At 39.5% G+C, this 16,817-nt stretch overlaps 1 protein-coding gene across 1 annotated transcript; it reads left to right on the top strand.

Moving 5' to 3' along the window:
* The first annotated feature begins 88 nt into the window (after window positions 1-88).
* On the top strand, window positions 89-16,583 carry gosr1 (golgi SNAP receptor complex member 1). Its single transcript, XM_015951638.3, has 9 exons — window positions 89-172; window positions 789-900; window positions 2,854-2,941; window positions 3,603-3,710; window positions 3,813-3,904; window positions 6,966-7,040; window positions 13,743-13,772; window positions 15,823-15,905; window positions 16,062-16,583. The coding sequence occupies exons 1-9, from the start codon at window positions 139-141 to the stop codon at window positions 16,184-16,186; spliced, it is 747 nt and encodes a 248-aa protein (XP_015807124.1). The 5' UTR covers window positions 89-138; the 3' UTR covers window positions 16,187-16,583.
* The last annotated feature ends 234 nt before the right edge of the window (window positions 16,584-16,817 follow it).

Below are 16,817 nucleotides of genomic sequence, written 5' to 3'. Positions count from 1 at the left end.
CGTAACTTTGAGCAACGCATGGAATGAAAGAGCCTGCCGTACCTTGCAGTCTCAACCGAGGGCGACAAAAGCCCTATATCGTGCGTCTCCTTACGTCACGTGACCTAAAATTGAGGCTGACGTCGCAGAACAACAAAGATGGCAGGAATAGGAAGCAGCACTTACTGGGAGGGTAAGGAGCGAATATTATTATTCAGTTTCCAGCTGTTATTAAACGCAGTACCCACTTGTGCCGTTCACATAACGTGAGAGGGAACTTGTGGCCGTCTTTGTGTAGTTTTATTGTTTGTACGTGACCCCTAGACCAACAGCCCGCTCCCACCAACAAGCTAACACATCGTCATGTTACTCAGAAGTTGGTGTTGCTCCTTAAGCTGTTAAATCCGCCTCGTTCCTTTGATAGACTTATCAGCCCTTAACATCAAGCCTACCTTCGCTGGATGCCATTGAGCAGATAGGTTTAGGCTGTTCTCCCGGTTTAGCTTTATATTTAGCTTAAAACGTCAGACGTTGCTTCAGTTGTGTTTTATATGAAAGTTTTTACATCAGAAATGAAAACAACAAGGGGCTACAACCATCAACTAAATGTGGAGAACTTCAATAATAATACCAATAATAAACACACACACACACACACACACATTTTTATATGTATATATATAAATAAGTATTTTCCATTTAACTAGATAATATGAAGAGCTACAAATAAATGGCATAAACCTTTCTTCCCATGTCTCGCTATCAAAACTGTAAAACTTGAACCACTAATCATGAAATTTTTGTTGCAGACTTGAGAAAACAGGCAAGGCAGCTGGAGAATGAGCTGGACCTGAAACTGGTCTCCTTCAGTAAACTTTGCACCAGCTACAGCAGCTCCAGGGATGGACGTCGAGGAGAAACGTAAGATTAATCACGATCACACCTGAAAATAAACACCTGCTTCCATTCTTACTACTAGATGTAATGCAATGACAACTTGAATTCAGTTAAGCTGTCTCTAGTTCCTTATAGTTTATAGTAAAGACACACTTTTGTTACTTATTTTCATCAATAGACAAAATGAAGTAGTTTCCAATTAGGAGCCAGATGATATTTCTATAATTTCATTCTTGTAATTTAGGGGTAGAACAAATTGGTTTCTTAAGTTTGGTTAGCAAAGTTTTTTATACATACTTATGAAACACTAAGACAATCACAGATGGAAATGTTTGGCTTAAGGGATAGGGTTGTATTCATCCAACATTTAGAGGTAGTCAGGGCTATTTTTTAAAATGAATATATAGCTCTGACTATAAAGAGTTTATCTACTTTTTAATTTGATTGAATACCAGAAACCGAACATCCAGATGTTTTTGATTTGCTAAAATAATCATCACAGTAGTCAAAAGTTGTAATGCTGGGCTTTTATTAACAAAATAATTTCCAAATTTATCAAAAACTGCTGACCAAGACACATGTCTTCCTTAATGTCTTGTTTTCAGTTGCTTCTTGAAAGAAGAAAGAAAGAAAATGATCTTTTATATCGGGTCTCTCTTGATAAAAATCACGAGTAGTTTCACAAGAACAAAAATTAAGCAAAAAAAAAAAAGTCATAAAAATGAGAAAAATAAATAATTGTCATTTAAAAATGTAAGGAAAGGGAAAGAGAAAATGTATAATTTACCATTTACCATATAAAAAAGAGGAAATCAGTGGATCCCAGGAAAGGTGGAATTGGTAGAAAGAGCAGAACAAGGAGAGGGTGGTGATGAAGATCACACAAAAGCCAGCCTGAACAGGTGAGTTTAAAGGAGACCACTGAGTCCACTGATCTCAGGCTCAGGGGGAGAGAGTTCCAGAGTCTGGGGGCCACAGCAGCAAATGATCTGTCACCTTTGGTCTTTAGCCTGGTGTGCTGCACAACCAGTAGTCTGATCACTGGACCTCAGGGACCTGCTGGGGGTGTAGGGACTAAGAAGATCACCAATGTAAGATGGTGCTTGTCCATGTAAGGCCCTATAGACCAGAGCCAGGATCTTGAAATGTTATGATCGTGCACAGTTAATTTCTGCCCCATCTAAAATACTATTCAGCCACATCCTGGCGATAATATTTGAGGTAGTTTGTGAATAAGAGGAACAGAAATATCTCTCTACTTCTTAAATAAATATTTTTTAAATGGTTTAACTGTGTTATATAGCTGTAGTTGCAACACAGCCTAGATATTTTGTTCCTAGCAAGTTAAAGTGTTTGGAAATGGGAAAAAGTTCTGATCAATACGTGACCAAGACAGGAAACGGGTAATTAAGCTACTTATTTCAAACGACCAAAAGAACAAGTATAAATCAACTATTTTCAAAATGATCTCATAATCTTTTATAATCTTTAAAATAATTATTGTGATGACATAGATGTGATGCAGAAAGTGTTTTGGATAATAGTATGTAAATGTTTGATGCAGCTCTTCTGTAAATTCAGTAAAATCTTTGCTGCATTACATCAACATAGTTTGTTCCCAGTTTTTTCAGTTTAAGATAATTTTAAGAGTATTTTTCAAAAAACAGTGACTGGATTTTTCTTGTCTTTTGAAGAAATTTATTTTCTGTACAAGGAGAGTTCTCAATCCAATTGCAGTATAAATCAAATCAAAGCAAACATAAAATAAACCCTAATTAATTTTATGATTTGCCAAAGCCTGTCAGTCATCTAGGACATGGAATGCTGCTGGATTGAGTCCATGCTGGGAAAAATAATTCCAGTTTTCTGCAGTGTTTTTAAATGTCACTTGTCATCTATGTGTTTTGTTATTCACACTTTTACCTTTAAAGTGAGATGAACATCTTTAAGATGACTTTCTCGTATTTCCATCTAAAGTTCAGACACCACCCCGCTACTAAACAACTCCAGCCAGGACAGGATGTTCGACACCATGTCTGTGGAGATCGAGCAGCTGCTGGCCAAGGTAGGCTGTTCTCTTCATGAAGGGTGAGGAAGATCCAGATATCCTGACATTGATAAGTGAGCTGATTTGCATGGACCACTTTGTCAGAAATATTCCAGTCTGGTGTTGCAGAAGCCAAAAAGTGATCTTGTATGGAAATTTATGTTCTAATGAAATAGACTTTATTGCAAGTAAAGTTACAAAAAGAAGTAATATTGGCCACAGATTGAAGCAATGTTCTATAATGGGCCATTCCCTTCTGTACCGGGTCGGCCTGGGCCGGGTAGCCCCAGTCGGCCCCAGCCTGGCCCGGTTGATTCGTCTTAAGCCCATGTGGGCTGATTCTACCCACCAATCAGAGGCTTGCTCTAATGGAAGGTGTGAATTTGCTGTCAGCAGTGGGTGTGTTGGCCCTGGTCGGCCTGAAGCAGACCCCCTCGAGAAGAGGGCTGAGAATGAGCCTTGGTTGGCCCGGAGAAATACCAGGCCACCCTGATATGTAAACAACCTACGCTACCCGGCCCGGGCCGACCCGGTACACATGGGAATGGCCCATAATTTGGATATTTAGCCTTTTTATAGCTATTTGTGTTCAGATTTAGTGTAAGTTTTTATTGGTTTTATTGGTTCTGATGCCTTAATTCTTCTTGTTCCATCCACTCATCTCCAACATCTCCTTCAGCTGACGGTGGTAAACGACAAGATGGCCGAGTACACAAACACCCCGGGAACAGCTTCTCTCAACGCTGCGCTGATGCACACCCTCCAGAGACACCGAGACATTCTGCAGGTTTCACCGTCATTCATCACAATCCTTTCTGCTTCTTGTTCGTCTTTTTGGTAGTTTTGATTACTTGGTGTTTCCTTGTTGTTTATTCCTGTTTCCGTTCAGGATTACACGCACGAGTTTCACAAAACCAAAGGCAACTTTCTGGCCATCCGAGAAAGGGAAGATCTTCTAGGTTCTGTCAGGAAAGACATCGAGTGAGTATCCACTCAACATTCGTTATTGTCCTGTGAAGCCTTTCTTTTGTTGTTAACGAGTGCTAAATTTAAGAACTGTTAAATCATTTTGAAGGAGTTGAGACGTTTCAGACCCAAGTCTTTAGAAGAACGTTCAAGTTTTGTCTCACTTGAGAAATGTTTTGTTTGAAGCGGTTTGAAGATTTCTGACCTCCTTGTCTCTTCATTGAGAAAGTGTCTTCAGATCAGCTCAGCTGTGAGTGAATGTAAAATGGGATCACGACTCCTGAGGGTTTTTCTTTTCATGTAATGACGTATTGATTTGTTAAGATGCAGCAGTGGGCGTACAGTGAGCGCTGCAGGATTCCCATTGATCCTCTCCATCCATCTGGGGCAGAGGCCTCGTACTGGCACACTTCTGCCATACTCTATTAGCCACTTATTGATATACTCAAAGTGTTTGTCATGATTTAGTTTATTTAAATGTTGTGTTCCTGAGAAGGGCTCAGACCTCATGACAAAGATGTGCTATGTTTTCATTAGTTTTGCAGGTGAAACGTTAAAAGTGTAGTCGTCTGACCTAAGTTTGGAGACCAGTTTACTCTTTCAGATTTTTAGAAAACACTCAAACTTTCATGTAATTTTATGCAACATTTTAAGAAAACAGAGCTTTGATTGAAAGCTTTCCCATCATAAAGCAGTTTCAGGTGGGAAATGGCTTCCAGTTAAATCAAAGTAGCAACTGGTTTTATATTTTTTACACCTGGAAGTTTTAGAAAAGCCATGAGCTGCTTTTCAGCTTCTAAATATACATAAAGAACCAACTTTGTTCTCGCCTGATAGCTTACTTTGTTTTTATTGATCTTTAAAGTTGTCACACACTCGTTATCTCCATAAATCTACTGTGGCTTCTAGTATAAATGAGGATCTTGTGAGTTATTTTCAGTACAAAAAGCTCTTTTGCTCCTATTGCAGGAAGTATAAGTTGGTCAGACGAGTAGGGGGCAGAAAATGGAACAATTTAGCATCTTACTCATTGATATTCATGATATGCAAACATATTTTCTCTGATTGGCTAGCAGCAATGCAACTCTTCCACTGCCTCCGTTCACTTTTCTTTCTTGGGTAAAAATGCAAAGTTGATGTTTTACCTCCACAAGTAGCAGAAGCCTTAAGCAGTTCCGATGTGTGGTAACGGTTAGCTTTTACTAGCTGAGACGCGCTCTGCTCTCTCCTAAACACAGTCTTCCCTGTTATGAGCCAATATTTGTGAGTCATAGTGTGACGTAGATCTGTGTGGATTTTCTAACCCAGCGTTTCCCCGTCTGTTTTCTTTCAGTAGGTAATGCAGGAAATGTGGCTAGAAACCCCTATTTTCACATTCACCCTGAATGTGAAACTCCGATATTTCTCATTTAACCCCCGCTTCAATGAAATTATATAATCTTGCCATAAAGAGAACAAAATTGTGAAAAACAAAGAATCAAAAAAGCCCTGTTTTATTTTCCAGTCTTAGCACCATAAGAACATGAGAACCATATAGTTTCATGATTATTGAAGCCCGAGTTATGCATATCAGGACTAAAAATAACCATTTTTAATTAATTAAGTATTTTTGAATTAGAATTTTAGTTTAGGTTTTTCTTGGAACTGATCCTGTGACGGAGCTGCATGCCGGCACAAACCAAAAACACGGATGTTAGGTTAACTGGCAACTAAAATAGGTGTTAGTGAGTGTGTGGCTGGTGATTTGTCTCTGTGGGGCTTGGTGATGGACTATTGATCTGTCCAGGGTGTCCCCTGCCTCCTGCCTGGTGATCGCTGAGTTCACCTTATTTGCAATGGCTGTTCTCCTTTTGGCCGCCAGAGGGCAGTGGAGATCAGGGCCATAATCTATCCGGGTCTAATGCTGCACACACACAAATATTCACCCTGATCTTGAAATAAATCATAGCGCGCGCGCACGCACGCACGCACGCACGCACACGCACGCACGCACGCACGCACACACACACACACACACACACACACACACACACACACACACACACACACACACACACACACACACACACACACACACACACACAAAATGAGCCTTGTCTGACCAGAGGCTGAACGGATGCTGTCAGATCCATACTTGGTCACACGGACACTCCTCCTGTGTGCAGCTGGACCATTCATCATCACAGCAGCAGAGTGTAACTCTCGTTGTGCCGCTCTGATTCTAAATGTCAGCCACTAAAATGACAATTAGGCTGTGATTTACATCGGTGCCCTTTTCAACAGCATTTCAGCTCTTCCCACTCACCCTTCTGCTGGGGTAGATGGTCCAAAACCAAGGCTTTGTACCATACTTGTTTGTTTATGGTATTCGTGAACTGTTCATGGTTGTATTGTTGCTGTAGACTGGGTGGGGTAGCATGTTGATGGCATACATGTGCACTTAGTTCTCTCTCTCATTATCTCACTCTGCAAACAAGAAGGTGGGGCTGTGTTAAAGGAGAAGAAACCCACGGGATTGAGTCGTGTTTAGAAATGCTCGTATCTAGTAGCGTCAGGCAGAAGATAATGGATGTGATGCATTTGTTTATTAGCCCGGCCCCATAAAGCTCTGTTGGAGGAGAAACTGTTTTATCATTTCTGCTTCGTGAGTCTGAGATTGTTTGGGTTTATTCAACTAAACCTGAACGTATGACAGATTAGTAAAGCATTAAAACATGCTGTAACTATTGAATGTGTCTGTCACAGTTTTCCCTGAGTCAGTGGCATAGCGCAGTGTTACTGACACACACTCGCTAAAGCCCAGCAGCTAATTTAGTACTTCCTGTCAGTGGAGCAGATAAATAATCCTCAGCTAGTTTGTGTGAACCACTGAAGCCTGTCCACATCTCGACTGTAAAGAATTAAAGCTGTTGTTGTTAAAAGTAACAGGAGTAGCCTGTAGAGTGCTCTTTACCCTGATTATGTTTAACTAGTACAAGTATCACTGTTATTAGATAGGTGTATTTATTCTGTCTCATGACACAAACCCCAAAGATTGAGTTTATTTAAAGAGTCATTTTTATTTTTGTCATTTCAGGTCGTATAAAAGTGGTTCTGGGGTCAACAACAGAAGAACAGAGCTGTTTCTAAAGGAGCACGAGCATCTGAGAAAGTATGTTTTTTTTTTGTCATTTACAAAGGAATTTATTTTGGATTAATTTAGCAGATTTTTATTAGTTGATTCAACCCCAGATGTTATTGGTAGAATAAATTCCAGACCATGTGGTTGGTGATGTGAAATGAAACAAAAATCACATCACTGAGTCTTGGCATCATTTATAGCACTTGTGCTTTTCCTTTCAACCATATTAGAAGTAAGTGTGTTTCTTTTTGTAATATTTATGATATTTACTTACTTTTCTGGTACTGCCTTTTAAATGTTATGTTATATTTTTATTATATTACAACAGATTTCCCATTACGTCATTTCTTTGCATCTCAAAGCTTTGAAAAGAAGTCTCTTTCATTGTGATGCAGAAAGTCTCATGAACTTTACTAGTTTAAATCATTTGGCTCAGTTTGAAGTGGAGCAGCTTGTTGGTTGGTAAGTCCTGGTGTGTGTGTGTGTGTGTGTGTGCGTGTGTGTGCGTGCGTGCGCGTGCATGAGGTGTGAGATGCACCCTGTGTGGAGAGGAAAATTGAATGTCAGCAGGACTCAAAGCTTACCGACTCACATAAACTACGAATAAACTACAAATGACGTGATTACCCTGTCGAGTTATTTACAAATGAGAAATAAAATCTTTAAGTCATTTTGGTTGGTTTTCTCCCAACTGCTAGCGGAGATGGAAAGGTAAAAAATAGGTCAAGAATTATTGTGTTTTGTTTCAACTTTTTATCACCATAATCAGTAAAAATAGCTTGAAAGAAAGAAGATTCGAGAAATCTGATCAGGTTTTGTTTTCTTTACAGTTCCAAGATTTTTCTAGAATTTATTAATGAATTTGTGTCTTTGAATTAAAATTTCTGTCCCGGCACCAGTGGATGTGGTAAATTATCACCCAAAACATAAATGCTTGTCCTGCACTTAATCTGCAAATATCTCCGGTAGGTGACGTGCTTCGATTTAGAATAGAACCTCGTTCACAAGTGATCGTTTTAAAGTCTAACTTGGTCCTGTTTAGCTATCAGAGCTGCCGTCTTTCTCAGATGTTTCTTCGTTTTTACCATTTCTGCATTGTTAGTCTTCATGAATAAACTAGAGGCAATGGAGGAGCCGCTCCATTAAAAGTTCATACTAGAGCAGCTCTAAGGGTTGATGCCACTCTGATGAGCACTTCCTGTGTCGTGTTCTTTTATTTTATTTGGCAGAGCAGGTGCGTCAGTGTGACATGGAGCAAATTTAAATGTAAATAAAGTGAAGTTGTAGTCTCCAACTTCATTGAATGGCTTATTTACCATATATCTAGATTATTTAGTGCTTACCAGTCTGACCTCTCTTTTTAGTATATTTTAAAAAATGCAAAGATAAAAGTACATATGAACAGTTTTGCAATCTACATCTTGATCTTTGGGTGAGAGACTGGATTGCAAAATAAAGCAAATTTTAGCTGAAATCAGACAGAATTTGAATTGTAGTGAATTGAATTGTCACCAATAAGATGTGATGATTCCATATAAATATGAAATATCAACCTGATTGATCTTTGAATGTTTAATCAGAAGATTCTAGTGTTCTTTGCTTTTTTTAGGGACCATAAACACACTTCGTATTAATTCAGACAGTCAGGGATATAGTTTATAAAATGAATTTAATTATTTTTCCTAAACTAGTAATTATACATGACAAGATATGAATAATGAGATGTGGTGTAATGGATATGAGGTGATTTAAAGTGATGTGTGAAATGTTGTAATGGAAGCTAGATGTCTTAGCAAAACCATTCTTTTGTGTCTGAGAGAAAAGTTGAAGTCGGGGTTGTAAAAGTGTATTGGCTGTTTATTGAGTAAACTACAGATTTGTTTATTTAAAAACCATCCGACGCAATCTGTGCCAAGTCTACGCACCCTTTGTGTGGAGGTTCTCGTGTGATCCAGGGAGTCGGTGGTCACTGCCGGTGGAGTGAACCTCTGATATCAGGAACCTGTAGATATCTCTGATAGGAGTCGTCTAGTCTGAGATCCTTCAGGAAAAGGCAGGAAACTGGAATGCTTATTACGTCTAAGGCTGCTGTTTGCTTGTCTCTGAAAAGAGCCATTTGTCTGGTGTCAGCCGCAGCGTTGCAGAGGCTTTGACTGGAGGTCAAAGGAGAGGATGGTTTCAAAAATCCTTGTTCCCAAATTGGCCAGTTTGAGTGTCAGCTAGAAACTGAATTAATCGGGAAGTGATTCTTGTTTTAGTAAACCACATTGTTATGAGTTTTGGCCAAGTTTGGCAAATCAGAATTTGCCACGTTTTAAGCACTTTAACAAGCATTCCTCAGAAAGCCACGCCGTCTACAGATACAAAGATGTTTTAACACTTTGTGAATGAGAATCTTTAAAACTCTCATGTGAGGTGAATATTAACCTTAATGAGTATCTTATTGTAATGTGTATAATTGTGTAGATAATGACTATGTTGTTAAATCAAACACATACTGATCATAAGATCTGAAAGGGATCATTGTAAGAGCAATGCTCATTTTAAAGCCAACATTGGTTTAAGCACAGAATATTTAAACATTTGATTTAAACATCTTGTTAATTCAACACATATGATTATTGTAGCTTATAACTGTAAAGTCCTGTAGGAGCTTCAAGTAGACAGTGAGGAATGCAGCCGCCAGGTTCCTTCATCAGACCTTGAGTGAGACTGTTAGGGTCAGCAGTTCTTTTACTATTTTTTGTTTCATTGGATAAAAGTTATCTTTCTTCAAAAGCTCCGCCATGATGCACATCATACAGTTGATGCCAACCATCTCTAGCTTGTCTGTTCTGAGGTGTAAACATGGATTGGTGTTAAACGTTACGTTTTTTTTGTGAGATACAGAAAAAGACTTCAGGGCAGCGAACCTTTAAGGCTCAAGTTGCAAATGGCCAATTTATCCAAATTTATCCACAAGGAGAGGAGGGGAGTTTTATTTATTCACCCTGTAAAGGGTCATTTTAGTACAGGTGGCTCAAGATGATTTGAAATAAAAAAATTAAGTTTTAATGCGTTAGATATAGTTTACTTTTATCCATGTGACAAAAACAAAAATTGTTGACAAATGTTTTCCAAACTTAATCACGTAAAAAAAAAAACCAGTAGGTGCTGGGAAATTAAAATTTTGAAAGGCTATGATGTGAAGACATGTCCGAATATTGTTAACATGTTGAAGCAGCCACGATGTGTCCCTCCTGATCTTTGTGGTCGTGCCACGTTTCAGTTATATCAATAAAGTCATAATGATTTTTTAACCTGATGTTTGTTCAAATAAAAAACGGCTTTAAGCAGATTAGCTGACTCCACACACCGTTACTTGTGAATGGAAGAAGAGAAGAAAGCATGTGGTTAGGGTGGGTGGTTCATTCATCACACTGGGAAGGGCAATTAGCAGGAAGCTAATGAGCGATTTAATGATTGCAGCAAAAACACAACTGGTGAGGCAAATGGAAGGAAGCCACTAAGAGCTGAAACCACAGAAGTTTCCATATGGATACATGTGATGGTAGCAATCAGCCGTACCCATTAGATGTGGACTTCAGGATCTCGCGATCTTATTTCCGTAAAAACCAACTCACTTAAGTGTTTAAGTGCATGAGTTTTCTCTTCAGATCATCCTCTGTTGCATTATGTCCTGTAAAGGATCCTATTTTTCCCTATTGAAAAATTACTTTTCAAACAAAAACATTACTTAAATGCTAAAACACTTTTTTTTCTAATGGTAATTCAAAGTCATATACAAAGATATACCAGCAGACCTGTAGCACAGCTAAAATTAAACCACCATACATAGATAAAATACAATCTGAGGACCAGAAAGAGTCCATAGTCTATTTATTTACACTCAATGTCCTCAAATGTAAAGAAAATTACTTTAAAATAAAAATTGAAAACAAATTAAAATGAATTAGTGCCATTTTTGGGCAGAAGTAGGTGTTAACTTTTTAGTTTTGTTTTTAATATAATGCTGACAGAACCAGACTAAAACTGTGTGCTGAAAAGGGAGAATAAATTATCTGCCTATTGTGCCAGCTTTAGCCATGACATGGCATTTAAAATGTTATGTAAACTTTAATATGATGTTAGTATTGGTACAAACATCAGGGCCCTTTTTAAATCAATAATGCTAACTAAGATACAAATCATCATAAAAGTCAGTAAAGACCCAAGAAGTCTCATCCAGCATAGCTACCTTCAATATTTTTGTTCTAATTAGGATCCCAAAGCAAGTATAGCTGCTTGTTATTATAAATGCATTCGTGCTTTTTCTAATCGTAAAGTTTGAAAGATGATATGTAAAACAGAAGAGGGTAGGAACTAGGGCTGGGCGATATGGCAAAAATAGAATATCACGATTTTTCCAATATTTTATCACGATTTCGATTTTATCACGATTTTTTTATCCATGAATAGCATAACTTCAATTGCGTATTAAAGAAGAGAAACATTGAATAAATAAACATTTATTCATATTAGGGATAATCAACACAGTGCTAACACACTTATATTTTAAACTCACACCAGAGATGATAAAAGCCCCGAGAGAAACAATTACAAAAATCAGTTTTTCTCGTTTTTCAAGTAACTTAACATGAATTAAAATCGTAAACATATTTAAAGTGCAAACATGTCAATTGCAAACATATTGTGCAAACATTAACTTGTTCAAAATACTATGTAGCTCCCAGTTGCTCATGTAGTGGATAGTTAAGCTCAAATACGGCTCTGATGCGCGGCTGGACCAGAGATCGCTTGTGGTAGCAAATAACTGCGCATTCTGAATATTTTCTGCAACAAGTCTCTAAATAAAGTAAAATTTTCCAGTGCAGATTGGAGACAACCCATAGAAGCACTGATTTGATCTCATTTCAGAGAAAAATAGAACAGGTTAGATGCACCTAATAAATAAAATTACTAACAAACTCAGGAATCTTTCTTTGCTTCCCTGTTCTGGTGCTGAGAATATCACTAATGCAGATCAAAGGAGACACACAGATGAATGCACCTCTTATTATTTGGAGACTACATTTACTGCAGCTGGCAGAGATTGTTTCTATTGATACACGGAGTTTACAGAATCATTTTAAATTGTAAAAGGGGAAGACTGCAGGAGGGAGCGGTAAAATACAGAGGTCCCTAACAAAAGCAAGAAACTTTACGAGTCTGATGAAACCCGCTGGTTTTCCATCAGGCAGTCACTGGGCAGCTCCAGCGACCCAGTGACCGAGCTCAGTCCGGTACCGACACCGGCTCGGCAGAGGGTGGACGAGCCGAGGCGACGTCGTGCTCTGCTTAAGAAGCGGTGTTATTTTCCTGCTTCAGAAGAAGCGTCCAACGTGTTTTTACGCTTTCTCCGAGACATGTCACGTCGCTAAGTTGTTAGCGCCGTGCGCTAAGGAAACCCAGCGTTCCTCTTCGGAACGTGTCGCTCAGCCGCGGCGAAGCCTTGTTTGTTCACACACAAGTGAAAACAAGCGGGGCACTAATATATTACTATGACTCACTCTGATTGGTTAAGGGTCAAACAAAGGCGTGTCATTCGCCTGAGGTAAGTTCCCTTTTCATTCAGAGGCAGAAATTCAACAGCAGAGCTGTGAATCGTGATAAAACGGTCTCTCAAAAATGACAGACCGTCAGATGTGTAGATCGTAAAACGGTCTAAAATCGTCATATCGCCCAGCCCTAGTAGGAACCTATAGTCATGTTTAAATAGTGTAAACACAGGTTGAACATGTGACGTCAGAGCTTTTTTACCTTTGTCTCTTAGCGTCTTTTCCATTAGTCATCCTCAAGAATTTCTACGGGTTCCATTTAAACTATTTTTCATCTTTTATTCAAAAATCCACAGAGTAAACAGTTCTGTCCAAAGAGTGCTGCACTCTTAAGGCTCTGTGTGAAACGCTGCAGGGCATTAGTTCCCGTCTCCGAGGCAGCTCCGGAAAAAAAAAATCTGATCTCTTCAGCACAGGGGCCAGGGCCGGTTCTGTAGGGGCCCGGGCCCCTGTGGGCCCCCGTTTAAAACCGCCAATAGTGATGACATTATGAATCCGTAAACCAAGGTTATTTGTGTCCATAAGCAAATGCTGCAAATATCCAGTTTGGTTTTTGAAATCCTCATTTTTGGTACCATATACAGTATCTTCACGTTTGTGTGGATGACAGGCCCAATCATAGTAAAAAAAATATTTTGTCGCACACCTGGCCACGTGAATGAATTTTGATTTTGTGCTGCGCCAGTTTCTAATCTGTGAACTTTCTGTTGATTACTGATGATCTAAAAGCGAGGCTAATGAGACATCGGTGTGCGATTGTAATGTGTGTATTAGGGATGTAAGAAAAATTCTGTACACCTAAATATCACGATATTTCATGTTAATGATACTGAATTGATATTTGATTATTTTAGTTGGCAGCTGTTTTTACCGCCTTTTTTCTGATGTAACTACGAAATCTTGTCATAATACTAAAGGTGTCTGAAGCATCTGGCTTTTCCAATTAAACTCAATCCGGATTTTGTATAGCTATTTGTTCTATCATCTTCCTTGTATTGTGATAGATATCGTATCACCAGATTCTTACCAGTACACACCTCTAGAGTTTATGGTGTGTGTAAAACTTTCTAAAAACTGTTGCACTCGTCAGTATCTAATCAGCATCCTTCTTTCTGATCCTGTTTTTGATCTGTAGCTCAGACCGACTGATGGACGACACAATAAGGTAAGATCTTTCTCAAACACAAACAGGTTATGATTGTGTATCTGAACATGCGATTAATGTGGTTTTTTTGTCTGTTAATCTAAAAACTTGGATAACATACCATAATGGTTTTGACATTTAATGATTGTCTCTGTGGAAATCATTGTGATGATTCAGCTAAACGTTTGGGCCTTGTGTCTGCCTTTGGTCACAAAATATTATCAGCACATAAAACTGATGATGCTGTCTCTTAAAAAAACCCTGGACCACTGATTGATACCATCATCCATCTACTGCAATCCCTCGGCCCCATTTCCATAAAACATTGCCGTTATGTTGCCGATTTTCCTTCATTTTCAGTCACTTCATCACGTAAACGTTTCTTGAGCGAGCTGCTTAACCCCGGGTTTCCACGGGAGCCGTCAGCAGCATGTTAATGCAGCAGCACGTCTTGCTCGCGTAAGCTGCTGCTTGGCCCTTCCCACGAGACGCGAATCAGCAGGGGAGCAACTGTCACCGACAGAGCACGAAGTCACACGAGTGACTTCGTCAGTAAACACAACAACAAGCAGGAGAAAACTACAACATGACTCCAAAATATTTGTGTTTTTATGTTCTGTCCGTTTTATAATCGCCAATACGGACCTGAAAAACAAAGGAGACCGCTAGCTAGGTGATAACTTCTCACGGGGCCGCACAGTTAGTAACCTTTTTTAAAGTAAAGCGACCGGAAGGCAGTACGTTCTTTATTCTGAAAATCTCGGGAGCTTCTCTCCATTTCCGCGTCCGATTTCCTGTCTTTCCTTCCCCAAAAATGTCGAACTTGACCCGTTTCAGAGGCGTCGCGCGTAGGAAATAGAACCGGCGCGTAAAGGCCGCGACATGCTGCTCCTGAGACGCGGCCGACTCGCGCTGCTGACGGCTGCTGACGGCTCCAGTGGAAAAGGTTCTGTTGACCACAGCGGTTCCTATCAGCAGCTATGACGTGCTGCTGCAGTAACGTGCTGCTGACGGCTCCCGTGGAAAGCCGGGGTAAACAGCAGCCTGATTGATGGGTTTTGTTGTTGAAGCAGGGCTTCCATACAAATTCTCCTAAATAGTTTGTGAGATTCTTACTTTTAAATTCGTCCAAATCTCACATAATGTGAAAATCTCCAGTGTCATCTGACGGTGTTCAGTGTCTCCTTATCTCCCAGCTCTGATTTTCATGAGCTGTTTAACACAGACACAAAAAGCCTGAGTCAACAAAGTCTTTCCTCCTGACTGAGGAGAACATGATCCCAAAAACACAGCTCCAGGCCAAGACTGCGGTGTTTTCCCTCGGCAGTCTCTAGACACAGGAGAGGCTGCGTCCTCACCTGCGCCCACACACTCATAAAGTTTAAAATCAGGAGGCGGTTCTTCAAATTGAATATCTAATACAACATTTGTTTTCTGAAGGATTAGGGTTACTTTCAGAACCATGATAGAAAGCAGTACTTTCATGCCAAAGAAACACCCACAACTTGTTCATCATAGTCAGCTTAAAAACATCAACAGCATTTTGGAGAATGGAATAAAAGAAGCTCATGGACCTTTGGGTTCTCCCCAACAATAATGTATCAGTGCAGCATTTTAAAAGTGGGCTCGGTGTCATCTATTGATTAGCGGGTATAACAGATGCCAGAGGAGACAAATATGGAGCCTGAAACTTCTCCTGCAAACTGCTCAGCGGCACTTTCCCACTTGGAGAGTTGCTGAGACTCAAAGCGTGAGGAAGAGGAGGTCCAGTTTCTCAGAAATCAAGCTCACCTGTCTGACTCATGGCGTAAACAGCAGCAACATAGGTTAGACACAAAACAGTGGACATAAAGCCAAAATAAATGGGGTGCCCCCTTGTGGCTGGCTGCAGTAAACATTTATAAGTCCCGCCTTGTCCATGCAAATGAATGGAGAGCTCAAAACAAATTGAAAACAGGATATTTTCATCTTTTACTTGGAAAATATGTGTAAATAAATCCAGAATGAAGTCAGAATTTCTTAGCATTTGCTAGTGTTGCCACTTTTCCATTTAACTCTCTCCTTTCCTTAGCATTGCCATGGCGACCAAGGAAAACATGACCTCCCAGAGGGGTGTGCTGAAATCCATACAGAGCAGAGTCAACACGCTGGCCAGTATCCTTCACGATGTCACTAAATATTAACCTACTTTAATATTTCTACTTTAATTAGAAAAGCATAGTTTTTCCATGAAACTAAAAAGCACAAATTAGACTATTGTTATTTATTTTTTTAATTATGGAGATGTTCCTTAACTCTAGATTCTTCTAGATCGTTTCCCAACCATCAACAATCTCATCCAGCGAATCAACCTTCGAAAGAGGCGGGACTCTCTCATCCTCGGCACTGTGATCGGTGTTTGCACCATTCTCCTTCTCCTCTACGCTTTCCACTGAAAACCTGTTTGGATGAAACCTTTAAAGGCCGGATTTACCTGTAGCGTGTGGAAACACCACCTCCGCTATCGGATGACCCTGGCGGGTCCAGCTTGCGTCAGAAACACGTTCACGCAGAGCCTGTAATTTAACCGTGAAACATTAAAAGGGCCGACGGGGGCTTCTCCTCCCACCAACGTGAAAATGAGGACTGACCGTACTAATAAAACCAGATCTTTTTTTTTAAACAATATCCAGAAAAGAAGCTTTAGGATGCAGAAAGAGACTGAAACTGGTGGGTTATTTTTTTTGGGAAATTGAAGGATTTTTTTCTTTAATGGACGGAGTGGGGTTGGTAATTCATCGAGCTGTTAAAAGTGAATTAATAAATTATTCATATCAGTAATTGTTTTAAAAAGTGTGTGACTGACTTTGTTCTAAATTGAAAAAGAAATTCCCAGATCTTACGGTGTTTCGTCTCAGAGCTCCAGAAAAGAGTTTTTCCATTTGATTTGTTAATTTCTCGGGTTTGTTTTATTGTTTTTTTTTCCTCTGTCAGAAAATAAATATGGACAGGAGGGTGATGAAGAGAAATACATCATGCATCGCTTCACTCAGTAACCTTCCTTTATTCTTAGGTAACTGTTTAGTG

The sequence above is a fragment of the Nothobranchius furzeri genome, chromosome 13, assembly GCF_043380555.1.
Source record: "Nothobranchius furzeri strain GRZ-AD chromosome 13, NfurGRZ-RIMD1, whole genome shotgun sequence".
Taxonomy (NCBI): Eukaryota; Metazoa; Chordata; class Actinopteri; order Cyprinodontiformes; family Nothobranchiidae; genus Nothobranchius; species Nothobranchius furzeri.
This window is presented reverse-complemented; position numbering and strand designations above follow the sequence as displayed.